The sequence below is a fragment of the Pan paniscus genome, chromosome 8 (assembly GCF_029289425.2).
Source record: "Pan paniscus chromosome 8, NHGRI_mPanPan1-v2.0_pri, whole genome shotgun sequence".
Classification (NCBI taxonomy): Eukaryota; Metazoa; Chordata; class Mammalia; order Primates; family Hominidae; genus Pan; species Pan paniscus.
This window is the reverse complement of record NC_073257.2, coordinates 17,725,847-17,751,498: the sequence shown is the minus strand read 5'-3', so window position 1 is coordinate 17,751,498 and position 25,652 is coordinate 17,725,847. Positions and strand designations below refer to the sequence as shown.

General features: G+C 38.0%; 1 protein-coding gene across 1 annotated transcript in view; it reads left to right on the top strand.

Annotated features, from left to right (window-relative positions):
* The first annotated feature begins 4,041 nt into the window (after positions 1–4,041).
* LOC100987632 (aldo-keto reductase family 1 member C15-like) overlaps positions 4,042–25,652 on the top strand; it is a 32,359-nt gene continuing 10,748 nt past the window's right edge. Inside the window, 1 exon segment of the mRNA XM_055092373.2 lies at positions 4,042–4,368. Coding sequence (XP_054948348.1) covers positions 4,276–4,368 — 93 coding nt within the window. The 5' untranslated portion in view covers positions 4,042–4,275.

Genomic DNA, 25,652 nt, shown 5'->3' with positions numbered 1-25,652 from the left:
ACAAGAGATAATGAAGACATAGTACACAGGCATACGTTATAGATATTAAATGTTGGGTTCCAGACCACCAACATAAAAAATAGCACAAAAATGAATTACATAATTTTTAAATTTCAACTGCATATAAAAATTATGCGTACACTATTCTGTAATACATTAGGTGAGCAATAGTATCTAAGGAAACAATGTACATACCTTAATTTAAAAAAAATTTTGTTACAAAATGCTAACAATCATCTGAACCTTCAGCAGGCTGTAATCTGAACTCCAGTTCAGACCTTTCCCCAATAATTCAGACTGGAATGACAAATTGTCCATTCAGCACCTCCTCTTGAGGGTCTAATGGGCATTTCAAGCTCAGGATGCCCCAGAAAAAAATTTCTTTAATCTCCATGCAATTTAGCTCCACCTTAAATTTTCACAGTCTCAATGATTCCTTTCTTTCCATCATAAAGAACTAAATTTGGGGAGTGATTCTTGCCTTTTAATATTCTCTCATAACCAATATAAAATCTGTGAACAAGGCCTCCGATGTTCACCTTAAAAATTACCCAGAATCTGACCACTTCTCCTCACCTGCTTTACAACCATCCTGTTCCAAATTACTCAATTTCCTACATTGGTTATTAAGTAGCTTCCTAACTAGTTTTCCACTTTTATCCCTTACCAACCTACATTCTACTCTCTACACAGCAGCTCAGTTTCATCCAGTGTCTTCTTATCTGTCCTAGAGTGAAAGCCAAATGCTTTCAGTGGCCTATAGGGCTCTGCCGAAACATGGCCTTCCCTTCCTTTCTGACCTCTTTCCTAATCCTGCTGTTCCCAGATCACACGTGGCCTTCCCTGGCTACAGGGACTATGCCCTTCAGGATCCCTCTGCTTGAAGCCCTTTTCCCTCAGCTGTCAGCAAGGCTGGCTTCCTCCACTCCTTCAGGTCTTTTCTTAAATGTCTCTGTCTCAGTGAGGATCCCCTGCTTAAGCTATTAAGCTATTTGTAATTTCAATTGTCCCTGCCCTCTTTCCATACTCTACACCTTTCCCTACTTTTTTCCCTTCACGGTGCTTCCTATCATACAACATGGTTTTCATTCTATGTAATTATTAGTTTTTTGTCTGTTTCTGTCTCCTTGAAAGTGAGTTCAATGCAGGCTTCGATTTTTGTCTGTTTTTAATGCCAACAACAGTATCTTGCACATTATAGCTACTCACTATTTATTTTTGAATGAAATACACTTTCATATAATTCTTGAATGTGTTCCATGGAGGCCATTGCAACATATTTTCTGGCACTCCTTCTGCCTCTTCTTCCAGAATTGCACGTGTCCTTCTGTTTCCTTGGGTGCCTTGCTGTATTATAATTGCCATTTGCACTCTGTCACCTTGTGTAGGTTTTAAGCTGCTAAGGTTGTAGTGACTTGTGTGCAGCCATGTAGAGTTGATCTAGTACCTCTGCTCAGATCCTCAATGGGCTGCAGTAAAGGCATAAGTCTAAAGCAGGGTCTCCTGAAGGCTTAGAGGGGAATAACCTGCTTCCAAGTTCAGGGGGGAACTGGCAGGGTTTGGTTTCTTCTGGACTGTCTGAATGAAAGCCTCAGTTTTGAGCTGGCTGGTGACCAGAGGCCCCACTCAGCTCCTCTCCATGTGAGCCTCTCCTATGTTGCCACCAATTTTATCAAAGTTTGAAAACTGAGAAAACAGTAGAGTTTCCTAGCACAATGGAAATTACAATTTTGTATTTCCTAATGATGGAAATAATATCACTCTTCTTTACAATAGTCAATTGTTTAGAATAAAGACACAAGTACTAGTCACAGTTGATGAGAGGGCATTATACACATTATACAGGGCCATAAATACCAGGAGGCAGGGATCACAGGGGAACAATTTGCCATCTGCCCACCTCTTATCCAATAAACCATGAGCTCCCTGAGAGCATCTCATATCCTTGGTAGCTTTTGAAAACCTGAGGAAGTAAAAATAGTGCCAGGAAACCATGGACGAACACCTTTCCAGTTAGGAAAGGTGGATTCTGAAAAGTGCTTGCTACAAAGCATGACGTCAAATCTATAAATGTTTTAGGATAATGCTTAAGGCAAGTTTAAGGGAGCATGAAGCCCTGCTTTGGATTTACTAAGAATAAAATTGGCACACTCTCTTTCACTAACAAATTTCCTAGACTGCTAAATTAGGGAAGTGAGAGAGAAATGTCTCTTACTTGGGTAAATCATTTAGTGCAAAATACAGGTTAATATTGCAAACATGTTAGACAAATTTTTAATCTAGTGAATGATGAGCTTCAGGCTATTACCATTAATAGACATGCTTTTCTTGTGACTTGACAGAGAACTTAACCCCATCTCTGTAGGGTTCTACAGTTTTACCAGTGTAATATAAATAGTATACTTGCCAGATTTATAGCTGATACAATGTTGTGATAATTATAAACTACAGGGAATCAGAATCAGGCAGAATTCGGACCTTGAGCAGCCAGAGCTATGGGTTCAAAATAAGATAAATGACAATGTCATGTTTCAGGATTGCCTCTAAAATACCAATGGCACAAATACATGTTGGAGAAAGCACCGCATAATAAAAACACCAAAGAAAATACCACTTAGGCATCTTATCTAGCAGAAGCTCCTTATTAGTGGAGAGTGTAAGTAATTTCAATGATGTGATTTTTTTTGACCTGCTTCATAGAAGCTAAGAGAATAAAAGGCACACAGAGAAGGTTGGTCAACCTCACCCAGGGAGGTTATAGAAGAAGTCATCTTCTCTTTTTATAGTATTTCATAATGTGATAATTAAATCTATTACTTAAAATTTGAAAAAAATAAAAAAAGATGAAGAGGTGTTTTTAGCAATAACTGGTGACCCTGCTGATTATTTCAAAGTCTGTTATTTTATTTTATTTTATTTTATTTTATTTTATTTTTTTGAGAAGAAGTCTTGCTCTGTCGCCCAGGCTAGAGTGCAGTGGTGCAATCTTGGCTCACTGCAAGCTCCGCCTCCCGGGTTCATACCATTCTCCTGCCTCAGCCTCTTGAGTAGCTGTGATTACAGGTGCCCACCATCACGCCCGGCTAATTTTTTGTATTTTTAGTGGAGACAGGGTTTCACCGTGTTAGCCAGGATGGTTTCAATCTCCTGACCTCATGATCCACCCACCTCAGCCTCCCAAAGTGCTGGGATTACAGGCATGAGCCACTGCACCCTGCCCAAAGTCAGTTATTTCGAACCATTTAAGGTATTAACCTTGGTCCAGACCTGTTGTCCTCACCTACAGAGGATGAAAGTGTCCAAAGTGAATTATGCAGAAGGCCATTTAGGCTGAGCCTCTTGGCATCTGAATTGGATGCCATTTTTAATTTTCATTTTTCTCATGGTTGCTGTGTGTGTGTTTATGTTTGCAAAAGCAATTTAGGCCCTGCAATTCCAAGCTGTTCTGTTAAGACCCAGGCTGCTTTGCTATCTCCTATCTTTGTTCAAAACAAACAAACAAAAAACAACAATAAAAAGAAGGAGTCATAAAGGATGTTAGACTGTAGGAGGTGCTTTTAGGATAAGTAAAAGATAAGAAACCCGCTGGAGACCAGGAGCGAGTTGAGCAGGCTGTTCTAAAAAGAGACAATGGCTGGAACAAAGGCAAGAGCATAGAAATGTATCCATGATCTCAGACAAGTTTTTTCTGCAAAACATTCAAGGAAACAAGTCAGAGAAAATGGAGTGTGGCTTGACACAGGAGGGAAATATACTGGGAATAGGGGTGGGTGTTCTTAAGAAATTTCATTACATGCATGGCTGGCACCAGGCCTCAAGCTTTATTCAAGGAATTCTAATAAGCTGTTTTTAAAGGGATTAACAATCAAATATAAGTGAGAAAGTTAACTTCATTTCTGTAGTAGAATTAGTGTTTTGAAATGACCACCCTAATAATAACTTTGCCTCTTGTAAAGGAAGTCTAGTGTACTTATCAAGGACAGATTGGCGTGGTTCATTTTTCAACTAAGGAATCAAGTGTGAACAACACGGAGGAGAAAATCAAAGTCCTCTGGCATTCACAGCATTTCTGAATGAGTTTTCTGTAAAATACTCCCACAGAGACACAAGAATCAGAGAAAAGGCACTGGACTGATTCCAGCTTTGTTTTGAAATCATTGGCAGCTGTCATCTCCATCCCGCCCATCCTGCATTTGGTGCAAATAAAGAACGCAGGAGCCTTGTCTCCTGCTGGGCTGTCAGTGAGGAAAAGGAGGAAAGACAGGTTAGCTGGGGATGATGACGGATCTGAAGCAAAGCCATTCAGTGAGGCTGAATGATGGACACTTCATGCCAGTGCTGGGATTTGGCACTTACGCTCCTGATCACGTAAGTGAACCCCAGGAGGCTGAAGTTTCTTAGGTCAGCTGTACTTGGAGGGCAGTCATCAGGCAAGAGCCCTGCACTTGCGTAGACAGTGGATGCTTGGAAGGGCTCATCTGGGATTTCATTTAACTGTCTCTAACTTGCCCCTCTCAAGGTCACAGAGATCTTTTTTGCTTTAAGTGGCATGGCAAGTTATTGATTGTGGGGATTCTGAGATTGATAATTTTGTGGGTATATTATCTTTATTTCTATTAAAAGTATCAATGTTACCTAATATATCAAATGCTTTCCATGTATTTTAGGTGTTTTACATGCATTATCTTATTTAATTCCTTAACAACTGGCCTAGGTAAGTACTCATTAAAATTTGTTACGTTTTAAAAATGCAAGCTCAGACTGTTCTCATCTTTTGCTCTGGTCAGAGCCACTCTACTCTTGGTTAGAAATGTGAAGGGCCAAGGGCCCAGGAGGAATCAAAAGCCAAAATGAATACTTAGTGGCAGCTTTGCTGTGAGGTTATTGGGGCTGGAAGTATTTGCCAGAGAGTTTCAACCATCCAAACTTTTTGCCATATAAGAAGCCACTGTGATTCTGTTACAGTCTCATCAATGTATTAAAAATATAGTAGTCTTTCATTTTAAGGGATTATCTGAAGTTTTTTGTCTTATGACTGAGAAAATTAAGGATTGTGGACACAAAGGGTAAGGTTGGAGTGAAAGTTTAATAAGTGAAAGAAGGAAGATTTTCTCAAGTAGAGAGGGGGTCTGGATGGATTGTTAACTATGAGGTCAGGTCTAGGGTTTTGATGGACTGGGAAAGAAAAGAATTTGTTGACTGGTCTTGGAGAAAGTGTAACTCAGCTTGTCCTGGGACCTTGATCTGGGACCAATCAGAGACTAAAGTGAAAGTTTGGTCCAGGACCTTGGTCCGGGACTAATCAGGAGTTGAAGTGATAGCTTGGCCCGGGACCTTGGCCCAGGAGCAGTCAGATGCTGAATGATAATTCATAAAAGCTCATCTCACGGTCCACATGTCCACAAAAGGAAAGGAAAGTGCCCACCAGAGTCCACTGGAGCCCACCATATACATGCCCACAAAAGAAAAAGAGACTTTCCTAGAAGTCTGTTGGTTACACAAAAGACAAATGTGTTTCTCTGTTGGTTCTTGTTCTCCTATGAGTGCAGTTGTTGCCATGTCTTAGGCATAAAGGACAAAGGCATTTTGATGTTGGGCCTTGTTTTTTTATCTGAGTGAGCTGGAGGTTTGTGTAAGTTTCCTTATTTGTGTATGTAGTCTGATTTTTTTCAAGCTGTTTCTCTGTTTAAAGGAGTTTTACCAAGAACTCACTCTAACTGTTTAAGTTTTTTCTCTCATTTTTACCCTCAGGAGTGGAGTCCCTAATTGTCGTTAGGGAGACTGGGTGTTGACTTTTCTGGCTATTTTTTTGTCGGATGGTGGTGTCATGTGGGGAACAGTAGTTAGAGTTCTTCCTGGGGTTGGTTTAATGATCTTTGGAAGAAAGATATGTTTATGTGTGGTGTTATTAGTATTACCATTTAGAGTTTGATAGTTTTTATGTGAGAAGAAATAATTTGGGCTATTAGAGTACATGTATTAAAATGAAACAAGGGGGGATAAGGATAGTTTAAAAATTCTGAGGTTGTTGATACGTCCTGATAATTGGTAGTTATAGTTATGTCTGTTACGATTTCGGTGTATGGAGCTTGGTTTTGCTTAGTTTTTTTTGGTCTTCTTTTCTCAAATAAAGCAACCTCTGGATTATGGGTATTCTATATATTCCTATGACCTGGTAGGATTTGTAGGATAATTGTTCAGAACTAGAATATTGTTCTAAATTTTATATTATTTATCTTTTACTGTTTTTATTTTTTGTTGTAGTCAGAGATTGTTGGTTAGTTCATAAGAATAAGTAGGGTTAGTCTAAAATGTAGGTAAACATTTAAAAATAATTAGTGAGACTAGAATTTAATAACAAATGTATGGCAAGTTTGACACACTATTTTTCTCTCTAGTTCTTATTTTTGTCAAAAACAAGTCATGATAGGATAGTACTGAGTTGTTTGTAAAATAAATTTTAGTTTCATATTTGGTCTGATTAACTGTATAAAGAATAGTAAGAATAATTTTTTTTTTTTGAGACAGAGTCTGCTCTCCTGCCCAGGCTGGAGTGCAATGGCATGATCTCGGCTCACTACAACCTCCGCCTCCTGGGTTCAAGCAATTCTCCTACCTCAGCCTCTTGAGTAGCTGGGACTACAGGTGCATGCTGCCACACCCAGCTAATTTTTTGTATTTTCGTAGAGACAGGGTTTCACTATGTTGCCCAGGCTGGTCTTGAACTCCTGAGCTCAGGCAATCTGCCTGCCTCGGCCTCCCAAAGTGCTAGGATTACAGGCATAAGCCACCACACCTGGCCTTACAATAATTATTTTATATAGGGTTTTTAAATTGGTTTTGATGGAATTCTATTCCATAAGTAACCTCAGATAATAATACCTCAGTTTAAAGTTGAGTCTAGTCATGGGTTTGTACTCTCAAATATTTATGAGTTGGGTCAATTTTTCTCTTTTTGAGGTCCCAAGAATATGGGGTTCTTGAGCCTGTTAGAAAGTGACATTCTTTATTTATTATAGGTTAGGAACCCTGTTTGGGAACTGCATAGACAAGGTATGAGGCCAGTTTTTCTAAGAGGTTTCTATTGGTTTTGGAAGTTAAGTTTGATTATTCAAAGGGAAATATATCCTTCCAGTCAAAGTCTTGGTAAAATAATCATTTTTAAAAATTGTGTCTTGTAAAAGAAAATGGATTTTTATTGTACTGATGTAAGCAATTATATTGTTATAAGTCTTGAATATTTATAATTAGTTTCTGAATTTCAGAGGAACCAGGTAGAGATAAATAAATATGTTTTAAATTTTGTTCACAGAAGTGTATGTTATTCAATCGTTAAAAGTTGTAGTTCTTTCAAAAGTTTTTTGACTCTGAAAAAAACAAAATGATGATCAGTAATTTTTTAGTGAAAAGTTAAAAAGGATTACTTCAGTTTTCTATTAGTCTATTTTGTTAACTCTTGTTCTGTTTGATATTTATAAACATTTTAGTTTTTTGTGAGTCTTGCATGTTTTTTTATTAGAAACTTGTATTTGAGAGTGTTTGTTAAAGTCTTATAGTTGATTATAAATCATCTTTTGAAGTGGATTAAAACAAGGTAACAATTGCCTGTGAATGACAAAATGTCCAGGGTAGTTGTAGCTAAGAATATGATTGACAAAGTAATTTGGTTATTTCTGTGGTTTACAATAGTTTAACACAAAACCTTAATTATGATTGACAGTATATATTTAGACATTAGAATCTTAGACATCTTATATGGTTTTGGAACATATATTAATATTATTTACTGAAATATAACTTGAGGAAGATTAAATATCATTTTGGCAGTCTCACATATTTAAATATGTCAAGTGATCCTGTTCACTTTTTTGGGGTTGTTTTAGGGGCCTTCTATATTATTTAAACATTAGGGATCAGGGAAGACAATCTTGAAACTCAAGTTTAATTTTGGGAAGCCTGTCGAATATGTTAGAAGTTTAAAGCCAATTGATATTATGAAACAGAATTTCAGATTACCATAAGTCATTTGTTTTGTTAAAATGATTTAAAAATTTGAAAAAGTAAACACTTTTTATAAGTCTTTATTATGACTTGAAAATCTTGTTCAAAAGAAAGTCGAATTTCACCCTTTTATTAGTTTTTTATTAATGTCAATCCCAATTTTTAATGAAACTATAGATAATTCTATTTAATCTTAACCAATTTGACAATGAGATGAGATTTTTATAAACCTTTAATAATTCTTTATACATATTGTTAAAGTAGATTAGCTTCTTAAGAAAACCTTGGGGTGGCAGCCAAGAAGGCCGAATAGGAACAGCTCCGGTCTACAGCTCCCAGCATGAGTGATGCAGAAGACGGGTGATTTCTGCATTTCCATCTGAGGTACTGGGTTCATCTCACAAGGGAGTGCCAGACAGTGGGCACAGGACAGTGGGTGCAGTGCACCGTGCATGAGCCGAAGCAGGGCGAGGCATTGCCTCACTCGGGAAGTGCAAGGGGTCAGGGAGTTCCCTTTCCTAGTCAAAGAAAAGGGTGACAGACGGCAGCTGGAAAATCGGGTCACTCCTACCCTAATATCGCGCTTTTCCGACGGGCTTAAAAAACAGCGCACCAGGAGATTATATCCCACACGTGGCTTGGAGGGTCCTATGTCCACGGAGTCTAGCTGATTGCTAGCACAGCAGTCTGAGATCAAACTGCAAGGTGACAGCCAGGCTGGGGGAGGGGCACCCGCCATTGCCCAGGCTTGCTTAGGTAAACAAAGCAGCCCGGAAGCTCGAACTGGGTGGAGCCCACCACAGCTCAAGGAGGCCTGCCTGCCTCTGTAGGCTCCACCTCTGGGGGCAGGGCACAGACAAACAAAAAGACAGCAGTAACCTCTGCAGAATTAAATGTCCCTGTCTGACAGCTTTGAAGAGAGCAGTGGTTCTCCCAGCACGCAGCTGGAGCTCTGAGAACAGGCAGACTGTCTCCTCAAGTGGGTCCCTGACCCCTAACCCCTGAGCAGCCTAACTGGGAGGCAGCCCCCAGTAGGGGCAGACTGACACCGCACACAGCCAGGTACTCATTTGAGACAAAACTTCCAGAGGAATGATCAGACAGCAGCATTCGCAGTTCATGAAAATCCACTGTTCTGCAATCTCCGCTGTGGATACCCAGGTGAACAGGGTCTGGAGTGGACCTCTAGCAAACTCCAACAGACCTGCAGCTGAGGGTCCTGTCTGTTAGAAGGAAAACTAACAAAAAGAAAGGACATCCACACCAATGCCCATCTGTGCATCACCATCATCAAAGACCAAAAGTAGATAAAACCACAAAGATGGGGAAAAAACAGAGCAGAAAAACTAAAAACTCTAAAAAGCAGAGTGCCTCTCCTCCTCCAAACGAACACAGTTCCTCACCAGCAATGGAACAAAGCTGGATGGAGAATGACTTTGACAAGTTGAGAGAAGAAGGCTTCAGATGATCAAACTACTCTGAGCTACAGGAGGAAATTCAAACCAAAGGCAAAGAAGTTAAAAACTTTGAAAAAAATTTAGATGAATGTATAACTAGAATAACGAATACAGAGAAGTGCTTAAAGGAGCTGAAGGAGCTGAAAGCCAAGGCTCAAGAACTACGTGAAGAATGCAGAAGCCTCAGGAGCTGATGTGATCAACTGGAAGAAAGGGTATCAGTGATGGAAGATGAAACGAATGAAATGAAGGGAGAAGGGAAGTTTAGAGAAAAAAGAATAAAAAGAAATGAGCAAAGCCTCCAAGAAATATGGGACTATGTGAAAAGACCAAATCTATGTCTGATTGGTGTACCTGAAAGTGATGGGGAGAATGGAACCAAGTTGGAAAACACTCTGCAGGATATTATCCAGGAGAACTTCTCCAATCTAGCAAGGCAGGCCAACATTCAGATTCAGGAAATACAGAGAATGCCACAAAGATACTCCTCGAGAAGAGCAACTCCAAGATACATAATTGTCAGATTCACCAAAGTTGAAATGAAGGAAAAAATGTTAAGGGCAGCCAGAGAGAAAGGTCGGGTTACCCACAAAGGGAAGCCCATCAGACTAACAGCAGATCTCTGGGCAGAAACTCTACAAGCCAGAAGACAGTGGGGGCCAATATTCAACATTCTTAAAGAAAAGAATTTTCAACTCAGAATTTCATATCCAGCCAAACTAAGCTTCATAAGTGAAGGAGAAATAAAATACTTTACAGACAAGCAAATGCTGAGAGATTTTGTCACCACCAGGCCTGCCCTAAAAGAGCTCCTGAAGGAAGCACTAAACATGGAAAGGAACAACCAGTACCAGCCACTGCAAAATCATGCCAAATTGTAAAGACCATCCAGGCTAGGAAGAAACTGCGTCAACTAACGAGCAAAATAACCAGCTAACATCATAATCACAGGATCAAATTCAAACATAATAATATTAACTTTAAATGTAAATGGACTAAATGCTCCAATTAAAAGCCACAGACTGGCAAATTGGATAAAGAGTCAAGACCCATCAGTGTGCTGTATTCAGGAAACGCATCTCATGTGCAGAGACACACATAGGCTCAAAATAAAAGGATGGAGGAAGATCTACCAAGCAAATGGAAAACAAAAAAAGGCAGGGGTTGCAATCCTAGTCTATGATAAAACAGATTTCAAACCAACAAAGATCAAAAGAGACGAGGCCATTACATAATGGTAAAGGGATCAATTCAACAAGAAGAGCTAACTATCCTAAATATATATGCATCCAATACAGAAGCACCCAGATTCATAAAGCAAGTCCTGAGTGACCTACAAAGAGACTTAGACTCCCACACAATAATAATGGGAGACTTTAACACCCCACTGTCAACATTAGACAGATCAATGAGACAGAAAGTTAAAAAGGATACCCAGGAATTGAACTCAGCTCTGCACCAAGCGGACCTAATAGACATCTACAGAACTCTCCACCCCAAATCAACAGAATATACATATTTTTCAGCACCACACCACACCTATTCCAAAATTGACCACATGGTTGGAAGCAAAGCTCTCCTCAGCAAATGTAAAAGAACAGAAATTATAACAAACTGTCTCTCAGACCACAGTGCAATCAAAGTAGAACTCAGGATTAAGAAACTCACTCAAAACTGCTCAACTACATGGAAACTGAACAACCTGCTCCTGAATGACTACTGGGTACATAACGAAATGAAAGCAGAAATAAAGATGTTCTTTGAAACCAATGAGAACAAAGACACAACATACCAGAATCTCTGGGACACATTCAAAGCAGTGTGTAGAGGGAAATTTATGGCACTAAATGCCCACGAGAGAGCAGGAAAGATCTAAAATTGACACCCTAACATCACAATTAAAAGAACTAGAAAAGCAAGAGCAAACACATTCAAAAGCTAGCAGAAGGCAAGAAGTAACTAAAATCAGAGCAGAACTGAAGGAAATAGAGACACAAAAAACCCTTCAAAAAATTAATGAATCCAGGAGCTGTTTTTTTGAAAGGATCAACAAAATTGATAGACCACTAGCAAGACTAATAAAGACGAAAAGAGAGAAGAATCAAATAGATGCAATAAAAAATGATAAAGGGGATATCACCACTGATCCCACAGAAATACAAACTACCATCAGAGAATACTACAAACACCTCTATGCAAATAAACTGGAAAATCTAGAAGAAATGGATAAATTCCTTGACACATACACCCTCCCAAGACTAAACCAGGAAGAAGTTGAATCTCTGAATAGACCAATAACAGGATCTGAAATTGTGGCAATAATCAATAGCTTACTAACCAAAAAGAGTCCAGGACCAGATGGATTCACAGCCGAATTCTACCAGAGGAACAAGGAGGAACTGCTACCATTCCTTCTGAAACTATTCCAATAAATAGAAAAAGAGGGAATCCTCCCTAACTCATTTTACGAGGCCAGCATCATCCTGATACCAAAGCCGGGCAGAGAAAAAACCAAAAAAGAGAATTTTAGACCAATATCCTTGATGAACATTGATGCAAAAATCCTCAATAAAACACTGGCAAACCGAATCCAGCAGCACATCAAAAAGCTTATCCACCATGATCAAGTGGGCTTCATCCCTGGGATGCAAGGCTGGTTCAATATATGCAAATCAATAAATGTAATCCAGCATATAAACAGAACCAAAGACAAAAATCACATGATTATCTCAATAGATGCAGAAAAGGCCTTTGACAAAATTCAACAATGCTTCATGCTAAAAACTCTCAATAAATTAGGTATTGATGGGATGCATCTCAAAATAATAAGAGCTATCTATGACAAACCCACAGCCAATATCATACTGAATGGGCAAAAACTGGAAGCATTCCCTTTGAAAACTGGCACAAGACAGGGATGCCCTCTCTCACCACTCCTATTCAACATAGTGTTGGAAGTTCTGGCCAGGGCAATTAGGCAGGAGAAGGAAATAAAGGGTATTCAATTGGAAAGGAGGAAGTCAAATTGTCCCTGTTTGCAGATGACATGATTGTATATCTAGAAAACCCCATTGTCTCAGCCCAAAATCTCCTTAAGCTGATAAGCAACTTCAGGAAAGTCTCAGGATACAAACGCAATGTACAAAAATCACAAGCATTCTTATACACCAATAACAGACAAACAGAGAGCCAAAATATGAGTGAACTCCCATTCACGATTGCTTCAAAGAGAATAAAATACCTAGGAATCCAACTTACAAGGGATGTGAAGGACCTCTTCAAGGTGAACTACAAACCACTGCTCAAGGAAATAAAAGAGGATACAAAGAAATGGAAGAACATTCCATGCTCATGGGTAGGAAGAATCAATATCGTGAAAATGGCCATACTGCCCAAGGTGATTTATAGATTCAATGCCATCCCCATCAAGCTACCAATGCCTTTCTTCACAGAATTGGAAAAAACTACTTTAAAGTTCATATGGAACCAAAAAAGAGCCTGCATCACCAAGTCAATCCTAAGCCAAAAGAAGAAAGCTGGAGGCATCACGCTACCTGACTTCAAACTATACTACAAGGCTACAGTAACCAAAACAGCATGGTACTGGCACCAAAACAGAGATATAGATCAATGGAACAGAACAGAGCCCTCAGAAATAACGCCGCATATCTACAACTATCTGATCTTTGACAAACCTGAGAAAAACAAGCAATGGGGAAAGGATTCCCTATTTAATAAATGGTGCTGGGAAAACTGGCTAGCCATATGTAGAAAGCTGAAACTGGATCCTTTCCTTACACCTTACACAAAAATTAATTCAAGATGGATTAAGGACTTAAACGTTAGACCTAAAACCATAAAATCCCTAGAAGAAAACCTAGGCATTACCATTCAGGACATAGGCATGGGCAAGGACTTCATGTCTAAAACACCAAAAGCAATGGCAACAGAAGCCAAAATTGACAAATGGGATCTAATTAAACTAAAGAGCTTCTGCACAGCAAAAGAAACTACCCTCAGAGTGAACAGGCAACCTACAGAATGGGAGAGAATTTTTGCAATCTACTCATCTGACAAAGGGCTAATATCCAGAATCTACAATGAACTCAAACAAATTTACAAGAAAAAAACAACCCCATCAAAAAGTGGGCGAAGGATATGAACAGACACTTCTCAAAAGAAGACATTTATGCAGCCAAAAAAACACATGAAAAAATGCTCACCATCACTGGCCATCAGAGAAATGCAAATCAAAACCACAATGAGATACCATCTCACACCAGTTAGAATGGCAATCATTAAAAAGTCAGGAAACAACAGGTGCTGGAGAGGATGTGGAGAAATAGTAACACTTTTACACTGTTGGTGGGACTGTCAACTAGTTCAAACATTGTGGAAGTCAGTGTGGCGATTCCTCAGGGATCTAGAACTAGAAATACCATTTGACCCAGCCATCCCATTACTGGTTATATACCCAAAGGACTATAAATCATGCTGCTATAAAGACATATGCACACATATGTTTATTGCCGCACTATTCACAACAGCAAAGACTTGGAACCAACCCAAATGTCCAACAATGATAGGCTGGACTAAGAAAATGTGGCACATATACACCATGGAATACTATGCAGCCATAAAAAATGATGAGTTCATGTCCTTTGTAGGTACATGGATGAAATTGGAAATCATCATTCTCAGTAAACTATCGCAAGAACAAAAAACCAAACGTCGCACATTCTCACTCATAGGTGGGAATTGAACAATGAGAACACATGGACACAGGAAGGGGAACATCACACTCTGGGGACTGTTGCAGGGTTGGGGGAGGGGGGAGGGGAGAGGGATAGCATTAGGAGATATACCTAATGCTAAATGACGAGTTAATGGGTGCAGCACATCAGCATGGCACATGTATACATATGTAACTAACCTGCACATTGTGCACATGTACCCTAAAACTTAAAGTATAATAATAACAAAATAAAGAAAACCTTGTTTTTTATTTCAATGTTTGATTTATGAAAAAACATGTAATATTTTTTAATTTAGTTAATATGTTTATATAGACCGTGGTTTTGTAAAATTTTTATAACTTTTCACAACCTGTTTAATCTTTCATTTTTATTTTATTTTATTTAAGACAGTCTTTTATTCCTAGGCAAAATATTTATTTTGATGTCTTTTCATAATTTTTTATTAAAAACACTTTTTACTGTTTTTACATAGTTTGTATGTAAATTTATTTATAGTAGTCTCAATTATATATCATAATGGTAGTTCTTAGTAATTTTTAACTTTAGTGTAAAACCTGGTAAGTTGTTTTAGTGATATGTTAGGCATAAAGTCTGAGTTTTTCTAGTATAGTTAGAGGTGTGGTTATTTCTATATGTCCTCAGGTCTTATTAATTTTGAAATATGAAAGTCAAACAGTTTTTAAAGGTCAAAGAAGTAGTTTGCAATCTTAAAATATTTAGTAAATTTAGTATATGACTTGTATAATACATATCACATATTTATATCTTGAAGACATTTGTATTTTACCAATACTTTTTAAGACTTTTTATTTTGTAAAGATTAAAGACGTGAACTAAGAGGCATTATAATTTTTAATTTTCCTTCAAAAATCTTTGGTGGTTTTTTTTTAGGTCAATTAATTACAGTTCTTTTTTTTATAGACATCACATATCTAACATATATATGACTATATAGACAGAAGAAGATCTAGTAGTTGTAAAATTTTCTGTTTGTCAATCTTCTGATTGGATTATTGGTCTCAGGATGGAGTTTTTTTTTTTTTTTTAAGAATGGGGCTAGGAAAATGGGCAGTTTCTAGGGACTAATAAATAGGTTTAGTTGGAAGACAAAAATAGATTTTGAGAGGGATTTATTTGTCTCTAATTCTTTGGGTTCAGGTTCCACAAGGAAAACAGAGATTTCTCTCAAAATGGAATTTGTTGTGTAGGTGTGTATATGGTTTTTCTTTTATTTCCAAAGGAGTCCCAGGTCATCAGAAGTCATCTTAGGGCCTTTTATGCAGGTATTAAGGGTGGTAAGACAGAGTGGAGGAAAGTAATTTAGTTGACTGAGAATAAAACCTTTTCCAGAAAAACAAGATCTAAGAAGAGAAAACTATAAAGGCCTTTTAAATATACCTATAGTTTCGATATCAACCTTTAGTTGAGTGTTCTTTAAGAAAATTATTTTTCATTAATTAAAATTTTACAGATAATATAAACAGTGATGCTTATTATTCTTTTTATTGGTTTGTATAGGGAGAAAGGCCGAAAGTCTGAGTAGATTTTTTTTTTTTTTTAATCGTTTTGTTAGTATGTCTGGCTTTTCAGTTTTCTAGGGGAGTTTTTCTTGAAGTCTTTTTTGGCTGTATAAGTTTGTACCACTATTTGTTTATAGTTATGTTCAGGTTTTCTAGTTTCTTCTCAGATGAACCCCTTCTGTATTCTTATGCCTTTGCATCTGCTTCTCACTTGTCCTAACCCTCTGCCCCCATGGTTCATCCTGCCTCCAAGCTTTCAGTCCCAAAACCCCACTCCTTCTCATTCTGCACCTGTTACACATTCAAAAACCACTTCTGCCATCCTCTCTCTCTGGGAAGTGACTGGGGTTAAAGGCATTGCTTGCATTCATGTCCCTTTCTCCATGTCTGATTTGTTGCTGATCAAAGTTATAAGTATATTCAAAAGGCTTTTATATTTTTCTCTTCATCAATCTTGTTTTCCTGGAAAAGGTTTTTTTTCCCAGTTAACTGAATTACTTTTCTCCATTCTGTCTTGCCACTCTTAGTACATACATAAAAAACCCTAAAATAACTTCTGGTAGCCTGGGACTCCCTGGGAAAATAGAAAAGGTGCCACAAATCTCATTTTAGAAAAATTCTCTGTTTTCCTTATGGAGCCCCTGGAATTAAAGGGAAATAAGTATCTCTCAAAATCTGTCTTTGTCTTCCAGCTATGCTTGTTCATTAGGCCCTAAAAATTGTTTTCCTAGCCCTGTTCTTAAAGGGCCTCATCTGGAGGCCAATTATCCAATCAGGAAATTAGCAAATGTAAATCTTATAACTACTAGATCTTCTTCTGGTTGTCTGTGTGGCTATATGTGTGTTATGTGTGCAATGTCTATTAAAAGAGCTCTAATTAATTGTCCTAAGGAAAATAAGCACTTAAATATTTTTAAGGAAAAAAGGCTGTGGAACCTTTCAGTTCACGTGACTTTGATCTTTGAAACTTACTGGTACAGTAAAATTAGAAATGTCTTAAGAGTTGCCAGCATACATTTTTGTTTGCATTTATTAATCAAGCAATTTCATACTTATCTCTGCCAAGTACTATAAGGTGTCAAAATTTGGCATAGAGGCTACAAAAGTAAAACTCAGCCCAAACAAAATAATCTTTGCTTGTGTAATTTTTAATAAATAAAAATTAATATTAGTTTAATGAAGATAGCTGCATCTTAAACTATTTAGTAAAATATCCTTACTTTTAATCTTGTGGCCTTAGGCAGTCTAGTCCACAGACGAAGGATTTTTTTTTGGGAAAGAACTGTTACCTTTAATATTTTAAAAAAGATAACTTATATTTAAAAAATCTTAATGGTAAATTCTTGTCCTAAAGTAAATTAACTGGTTGTTTAAAGAAAGAAATGTTTACAAGTCAAAAAATTAAGGCATATCAGAAATTGACTGTGAGGTCATGGAAAATTTTATAAAAGGGAATTTATGCAAGAAATGTTGTACAATTTAAAAGTAATTAGGCCTCCTAAATGCTTTATAAAATGCCACTATAACTGTTAGCTGTACAACTTGCCTGTTTGCAGCTAAGTAAAACCTAGGACACATGAAATTAAATGCTGGAATAAGTCAGACCTTATCTGCGCTTCTGTCTGGGTCCTAGTCTCTACACCTAGTACAGAATTAAAATCCCAAACTTATGAAGGTTTTCAACAAAAGTAAAGGTTGCTGAAAGTTAACAGTGTAACATGTATTTAAAACTATTGAAGAAACAGTTTATGTGCAAGGTGTGTAAGAAAACTAAAATATACTTTTGGTAAAAAGATTATTAAGGAGGCATAAGAATGTGGATTTTTACCTCCATTCAAAGGTTGAAGAATTGTTTTAAAGGCTTAAGCAAGTTTTGGAAGGTTAATTGTAAAGGAAATTCTGTGTGTAAACATAGTGGCTAAGGTTAAACGGGCATCATCCAGTTTTTCTGTAAATTGAGCATTAAAATAAAAGCACAATGGGTTTTTCTTAAAGCACTAACCTGCTCTTTAGCAAAAATTATAAAGGGTTAAAAAGAGTCTGTAAAAATCTTACCTTATGCTCAGACATTAAAATTGGGTAAATATGTATACAAGGTTTTATTAAAAAATAAATTTAAGCTTAATAGCACACTAATATAAAAGTAAAATTTGGCTTATTTAGTATAAAATCATGCAGAAAGCATTGTCAAATATAAAATAGTGTTTAGCTTTCTTTGGGCTATATTTATATAAATACATTATTGTATGTGTCCCAAAGTTATAGGAAACACCTATAATTCCCATATATCTTAGTGTGTATTATCAGCAATAATTATAATTGTTATGTTAAAATTATTGTGTGCCACAGGGGTAACAGATATCCTTGTCAATTGTGTCTTCAACTATGGCTACCTTAAAACTTTTTGTTATCCATAAGCAATTGTTGCCTTGTTTTGGTCTTCTTCAAAAGGTGGTTTTATAATCAGCTATAAATCTCTAACAGGTACTCTTAAATGCAGGTTTCTGATAACTTTGGAGATTGTAACATCAAAATAGAGGAAAAACATTCAGGACTTTTAAAGAGCTAAAATGTTAATTAATATCAAACAGGACAGGAATTAGCTGCATAAATTAAATTAATAGGAAGCTAATCTTTTTAACATTTTGCTTAAAGTATTGTAATCCTTTGTTTTGCTTTTCAAAGTGAAAGACATTTTTCTTTTGAGCTATTAACAACTTTTAACAATTTAGTTTACTCCCATAAACAAAATTTGGAGCATACTTGTTTCGGTCTACCTGATTTTCTCCAAAATTTGGAAACTATCTGTGAGTATTCTTAAGTTATGGCAATATAGTTATTTGCATAAGTGCAATAAGAATCTCTTTTTGTTTTGTAACAGGACACAATTGGAAAAACTGGTTATTTTACCAAGGCTTTGACTGGAATGGTGTGCTTTCCTTTAAGGAATCAAACTCAACTTATGAAGCCAATAAAGCCCTTGGAAAACTAACCTCATATTTTGTCTACAGAGTCCCTGTACAGGGTTTCTGATCCATGGTAAGTAAAGAATGTCACTTTCTAGCAGGCCAGGAACCCTAAGTTATCTTGGGACCTCAAGAGAAGAGAAATTCACCAACTCATAGGTATTTAATGGTACAAATTCATAAATGGGGTTGGCTTTAAAAAGGCCTTATCTCAGATTCCTTCTATGGAACAAAGTTCCATCAAAGCTAATTTAAAAGGCCTATGTAACAAATAATAATTCTTGCTGCACTGTATGCAAATAATTAAGCCAAGTATAATAAAGCAAACCAATCCTACCGTAATCTGTCTTTTAATAAAAATGGGAAACTGAAGACAGAAAATTATGTTTCAAAAAGTATAGCACACCTGTAGTTAAATGGTAGTGTTGTGTAATGTTTTTCACTTTTTATTATTTTCTACTGTTTAAATTCTAATTTTTCTCGCTACAAGTTTCTAAAATAAGCTATGCTTTCCTAAAGTCCTGTAAACCAAAAACCAGATGTTTCAGCAGTCACTGCCTCTGAGTCCCCCGACCATCACAGGAGGAAATCTCTTCACTGCTGGTGCCAACAACTAATAACTAAGGGTGTCCAAAATCCTTTGCCCCCATGTCTAGTGAGTCCATGGAACCCAGGGTAATTAAGACGGTACCTGTTACAGGAATCAACTCCTAAATACATCACACTCGAGTCAAAACCTGGAAAGCTAAGGAAGCAACCCCTGACAGCCCAAAAATGTCCTAAATATCACTGTCAACAAATAAGAAATCTTAAGCTGAAAATGATAAAAAGTAAGTAACTAAGTGAAAATTACTCATCTTACTCAGCCTCAACCCTACCTCACCAAATACTTTTTATTGTTTCTACCTCTCCTTTTAAGCTAAATATTACAACTTTTTTTTAATGGAAATTATTTACTATGCTACCCTCGTGAGAAATGCTTTACTCACTCTACTATTTGCAGTAGGACTATATACTGTAGTACCCTCAGGATTGGAATATCTGATAGGTAATCTCAGTTACTGTAAGATTTTGCTTAATTATTATCCTCATAACAGGAATAACAGTTACTAACAATAAAAAAAAACATGGATCTTTCCAAACATGCGCCTCTGACTGTCATTAAGAAAAAAATGTTACCTCTGTCTCAACCAATCAGGCCTAATAAGAAACACTGCTAAAAAGAACTAATGTTTTTACCCAGCTTAATTAATCTTTTCCAAAAATTTTTAACCGACAGAATCATGGCCATTTTGTAGACAACTACCCAGAAACATCTACAGATGTGTTGCTCCTGCAATCAATCCAACACCAAGAAAGTCTCCCCAGCCCCCCAGCAGGAAGTAGCGAGAAACAACACATTAACCTTTGTCCTTTCATAACTATAGGGTCTGGAATTATAGAACAGGAGCACCATCATCTCGGATAAACACCACCACTTTAAATTGCAGCTCCCTTTCTAGCCTCATGCATTTCAAGGGAATCACTTCTCTTCTAACTACAAGCAGCCAGAAAGAGCAGACAGTAAAACACAGAAAAGACAGCTCAGGCACAGGGGGAGGTGCGGGGGACAGTCTCTTGGGTAACTGCCAAACTTCACCCTCATACAATGGGCTTCAGTAAAACAGTGGGCCTTAATCACATTTCTTTCCCTTTAGGTGCACTAAGATAGGCAAACTAAAAGCAGACTCGGGGGATATGCCTGCAGCTGCAGAAAGATGTATGGGAACAGGCACACAACTCTCCCTCCCACATAAGCACAACAAAGAAACACAGAAGGAGTCCAAGGCTCTGATCAACTCTCCCACTATTAATCCTTAAACACTCTTAGTCTGTAAAGAGAGTGAGGCTCTGACCTAACTCAGCCAGAAGGCACCTCTCAGGTTTGTTTTCTCTAAAATAAGTCTGTCCAGACTGGTGAGCCATCTTTTCATGTTTCTTTTGTGTTTCTTTCCCCTTTCTTTAATTCTTACACCCCCTATCAGAATTAAGTGGTTTAGAAAAATATCAAGTTAAAGTCTTTCCTGAGATGCCCATAACAGTTGTGATATGGGAGGAGGGGAGGCCTGAACTGGAGAGGAGAATAGAGAGACTGGCTTCAGAGTTTTGAACAAAATCTACTTTTTTTTCCCTTTTATCTTTAGCATCACCAGGGGCCCCTGGGTAGTGATGGCAGGTTGAGTCACTGGAGTAGGGGAATTGAGTCCCGGGACCCATCAGTCTTGTTGGACCCTCTGGGAGACTGGCCCTGGACCCAGTGACCTGTGTCTCCAGGGACAGTCCACCTTCCAGTGGTCACCACGGGTTGAACAGGGTTGAGATGACTTCTTTTTGTTGCTTTGACAGTTCTTTTTAAAGTGTCCTGGCTTGCCGCACTGGTATAGTTAGTAGGTGTACCTGGGGGATCTTGGATTTTTATAGGCCTGTAATGTGGTCCCTAGAGTCTCTGTCCTTTTTTTGTGTGTTTCCTCTCCTTCTCCTGGCCCTCCTCCTCCTGGTCCCTATTGTCAAAGACTAAAGTAGTTACTTTCAGGAGTTTCTCTAGGGTGTTATTTGGACCTATGACCTGTTTTTGTAGTTTTCTTTTGATGTCAGTGCTTGTCTGAGTAATAAATTTGTCTTTTAAGATTAATTGTCCCTCAATTGAATCAGGAGATAGGGAGGTGGGTTTCACTAAAGTCTATCTCAGTCTTCCCATAAAGGCTGAGGTATTTTCATCTATTTTTAGATTCAACATGGATGGTTTAGAGTAATTAAGAGACTTGGTTCTGATTTTTTGTCAGTCTTTTAATATGTACATCAGAAAATGCTTTCTTTTTCACACCTCTATGGGATCACTAGCACTCTCATTAGGGTTTTCAAGGGATATTGTCTCTCTTGTTATTGGGAATGGGGATCTTGTCTCTTTTTCATTCTCTTTCCCCTTTTTACTGGTTTTCTTTTTCAGCCAGTTACAGGAAACATGTTTTCATCTCTGAATCTCTTTGTTGTCTGCAGAGCTCTCTGTTTCTCAGTAGTACTTAGGGTTTGGTTTAAGAGTAACATAACATCTCTCTATGTAAGATCAAACACTTAAGTTAGATTTTGGAAAGCCTTTATATATCTATCAGGGTCATCAAATAACTTGCCCAGGTCTCCCTTTATTTTTTTAAGGTCTTGTAATGAAAAAGGAATCTGGACTGTAGTGGTACCATGACTATCAGGCATTTCTGGTAGGGATAGTAGTGGACTTGGGGGTTTGGGTGGTAGAACTGGAGGAATTGATGATTATGTGACAAGAGAGGCTCTGGAAAGTGGGGACAAGAAGGGCTGGGGCACCTGGGAGTTGCATTTGAGGGTTTCCTCGGGTGTCATTTCTCTGACTTTGAGGAGTTGTCTACTGTGGGCTTGTCTGATATAACTGTTAAGAGGGCAGGGTCAATTTTGTAATGCTTACAAAGATCTGGGTTGTTTTTCAGGGCAAAGAAGGCTTGCACATAGGAAACCTCAGACCGTTTCCTCTCCTGTCTGCAGAAAAGATCTAGTTGTTGGATAGTATTAAAATTAACACTTTTCTCAGGAGTCTAGGCCTGTCCATCCTAGAGTTGGTAAGAAAGCCATGCCATGTGTATAAGAATAGAAGTCTTTTTTTTTTTTAAATCTGGTGGAAGTTAATTATGATTAGCAATTGACAAAGAAATTTGGCTATTTCTCTAGCATACAACATAATAACCAGAGTTATGGCATATTAGGTTTCTACGAGTTTTATACAATTTTGGAACATACCTATAAAAACACACACATAAATGTAACTGAAAGAAGGTCTAGCTAGCATCACGTATCATTTTACAGTGTTTTTTATACAATTTACCAGATAAGCCTAATCATTTACTGTCTTTTTTTTTTTTTATTATACTTTAAGTTTTAGGGTACATGTGCACAATGTGCAGGTTAGTTACATATGTATACATGTGCCATGTTGGTGTGCTGCATCCAGTAACTCGTCATTTAACATTAGGTATATCTTCAAATGCTATCCCTCCCCACTCCCCTCACAACAGTCCCCAGTGTGTGATGTTCCCCTTCCTGTGTCCATGTGTTCTCATTGTTCAATTCCCACCTATGAGTGAGAACATGCGGTGTTTGGTTTTTTGTCCTTGTGGTAGTTTGCTCAGAATGATGGTTTCCAGCTTCACCCATGTCCCTACAAAGGACATGAACTTATCATTTTTTATGGCTGCATAGTATTCCATGGTGTATATGTGCCACATTTTCTTAATCCAGTCTATCATTGTTGGACATTTGGGTTGGTTCCAAGTCTTTGCTATCATGAATAGTGCCGCTATAAACATGTGTGCATGTGTCTTTATAGCAGCATGATTTATAATCCTTTGGGTATATACCCAGTAATGGGATGGCTGGGTCAAATGGTATTTCTAGTTCTAGATCCCTGAGGAATCGCCACACTGACTTCCATAAGGGTTGAACTAGTTACAGTCCAACCAACTGTGTAAAAGTGCTCCTATTTCTCCACATCCTCTCCAGCACCTGTTGTTTCCTGACTTTTTAATGATTGCCATTCTAACTGGTGTGAGATGGTATCTCATTGTGGGTTTGATTTGTATTTCTCTGATGGCCAGTGATGATGAGCATTTTATCATATGTCTTTTGGCTGCATAAATGTCTTCTTTTGAGAAGTGTCTGTTCATATCCTTCGCCCACTTTTTGATGGGGTTGTTTGTTTTTTTCTTGTAAATTTGTTTGAGTTCATTGTAGATTCTGGATATTAGCCCTTTGTCAGATGAGTAGATTGCAAAAATTTTCTCCCATTTCGTAGGTTGCCTGTTCACTCTGAGGGTAGTTTCTTTTGCTGTGCAGAAGCTCTTTAGTTTAATTAGATCCCATTTGTCAATTTTGGCTTCTGTTGCCATTGCTTTTGGTGTTTTAGACATGAAGTCCTTTCCCATGCCTATGTCCTGAATGGTATTGCCTAGGTTTTCTTCTAGGGTTTTTATGGTTTTAGGTCTAACATTTAAGTCTTTAACCCATCTTGAATTAATTTTTGTATAAGGTGTAAGGAAGGGATCTAGTTTCAGCTTTCTACATATGGCTAGCCAGTTTTCCCAGCATCATTTATTAAATAGGGAATCATTTCCCCATTTCTTGTTTTTGTCAGGTTTGTCAAAGATCAGATGGTTGTAGATATGTGGCATTATTTCTGAGGGTTCTGTTCTGTTCCATTGGTCTATATCTCTGTTTTGGTACCAGTACCATGCTGTTTTGGTTACTGTAGCCTTGTAGTATAGTTTGAAGTCAGGTAGCATGATGCCTCCAGCTTTCTTCTTTTGGCTTAGGATTGACTTGGCAATGCAGGCTCTTTTTTGGTTCCATATGAACTTTAAAGTAGTTTTTTCCAATTCTGTGAAGAAAGTCATTGGTAGCTTGATGGGGGGATGTTATTGAATCTACAAATTACCTTGGGCAGTATGGCCATTTTTTTTCTTCAGTGTCTCAGGGTCGAAGGAATCTCAATGCTTCAGAATGCACTTGAGAAGAGTGCAGGCTGAAGATGGTTTGTTACTCATCTAGAAAAGGGAGGAGAAAAGATGTCCCTTAGTCTCTTTCTTCTTTTTAGAGTGACCCAGGGTGGAGAGAAAGATAGAAAGCGTGTCCCACTTTTCCTCTTTTCTCTCATCCTCCAGGTCCCAGTGACTGTTATAGGAGTCACCCATGGATGCAAGTGTCACCTTCACCCATAGATCTGAACAAGTTAGTCGTTAAGGGGTAGTCATATTCACCTGTGTGAGGTACTAGTTCTGTGTCTTTCTAGATTTCTTAGATCATAAGCCTCCCTGGAGGTACCCTAGGTGTCTGGGAGACATTGTACAGTAGTCAGATTTGGGTAAGATCCTTTAATGAAGGGACTCTTTTAACTCCATCTCTGTCTTTTCAAGCTATGGCCCTGGTAAAGCATTGAATTTCTAGAGAATGAGACTGATTGACTATTAAACAGAAAATACCTTTTTTGTTTCAATGTCAGTGTAAGTGGATGTAGAACAGGTGTCTCAAAAGAAGCTGAGGATTGAATGGCTGTCCTCCCTCTGATGGGGACAGCACTGAGGCTAGAATTTGTTTCTCAAGGGAAGTTTCTTTCTGATTGTTGAAAGTGGCATTTTTCTGTTCACAGATGGGGTATGAAGTTTGATCACTGTTAGAGGGACATAGGAGGGAGAGGAATTGGGAAACCAGAGGTTTTGAGCAAAGGGCTGACAAGGCTCCCCATGGAGAAAAAATCCTATCCCCCTAGGTGGTGGTGTAGGGTCTGAAATGTTAGGTAAAATTCTGACTCCAGATTTTTTCCAGGTAGAAGTTAGAGGTTTGAGGCTTAATAGGCTGGTCCTATAATATGTTCCACAGTGGAAAAAAAACTAATTTGTTTCATAAAGGAACTGTTAAAATTCATTGGGCAGTGGTGAATTTTTACATGGAGGAAAGACAACCCAAATGGAGAGGGAGGAGGGTATTCACTCATGGTGAAATAACCCCCTATACAGTGTCATGAATGTCTATCAGTAGGGACAAAAAGGCCCTTATTAGGTGAAAATTTAGACAGAAATGTTGAATTCCCCTTGTTTCTAGGGAATCACAAAAACAGTACCTATTTGAATTACATTCCTGATTACTACAACACTGGCTGAGTTTACCCAATAAGAATATATCCACAGCTTGTAAAAATGCTATAACATTGTATACAAAGAAGGAACAGAAGACATGACAGCCATGAAAAGAGAGAAAGAAAATGCAGTAGGAAAGGCTAGAAGTTCTGGTGCCAAAGCCCTGACAGGCTGTTGGGAACTGGAGTTAGTGCAGGAGCCTCCAGATAACACTGAGATGTAGCCTCGGCCAGTAACTTTCAGTTGTCTTAGGACCTCT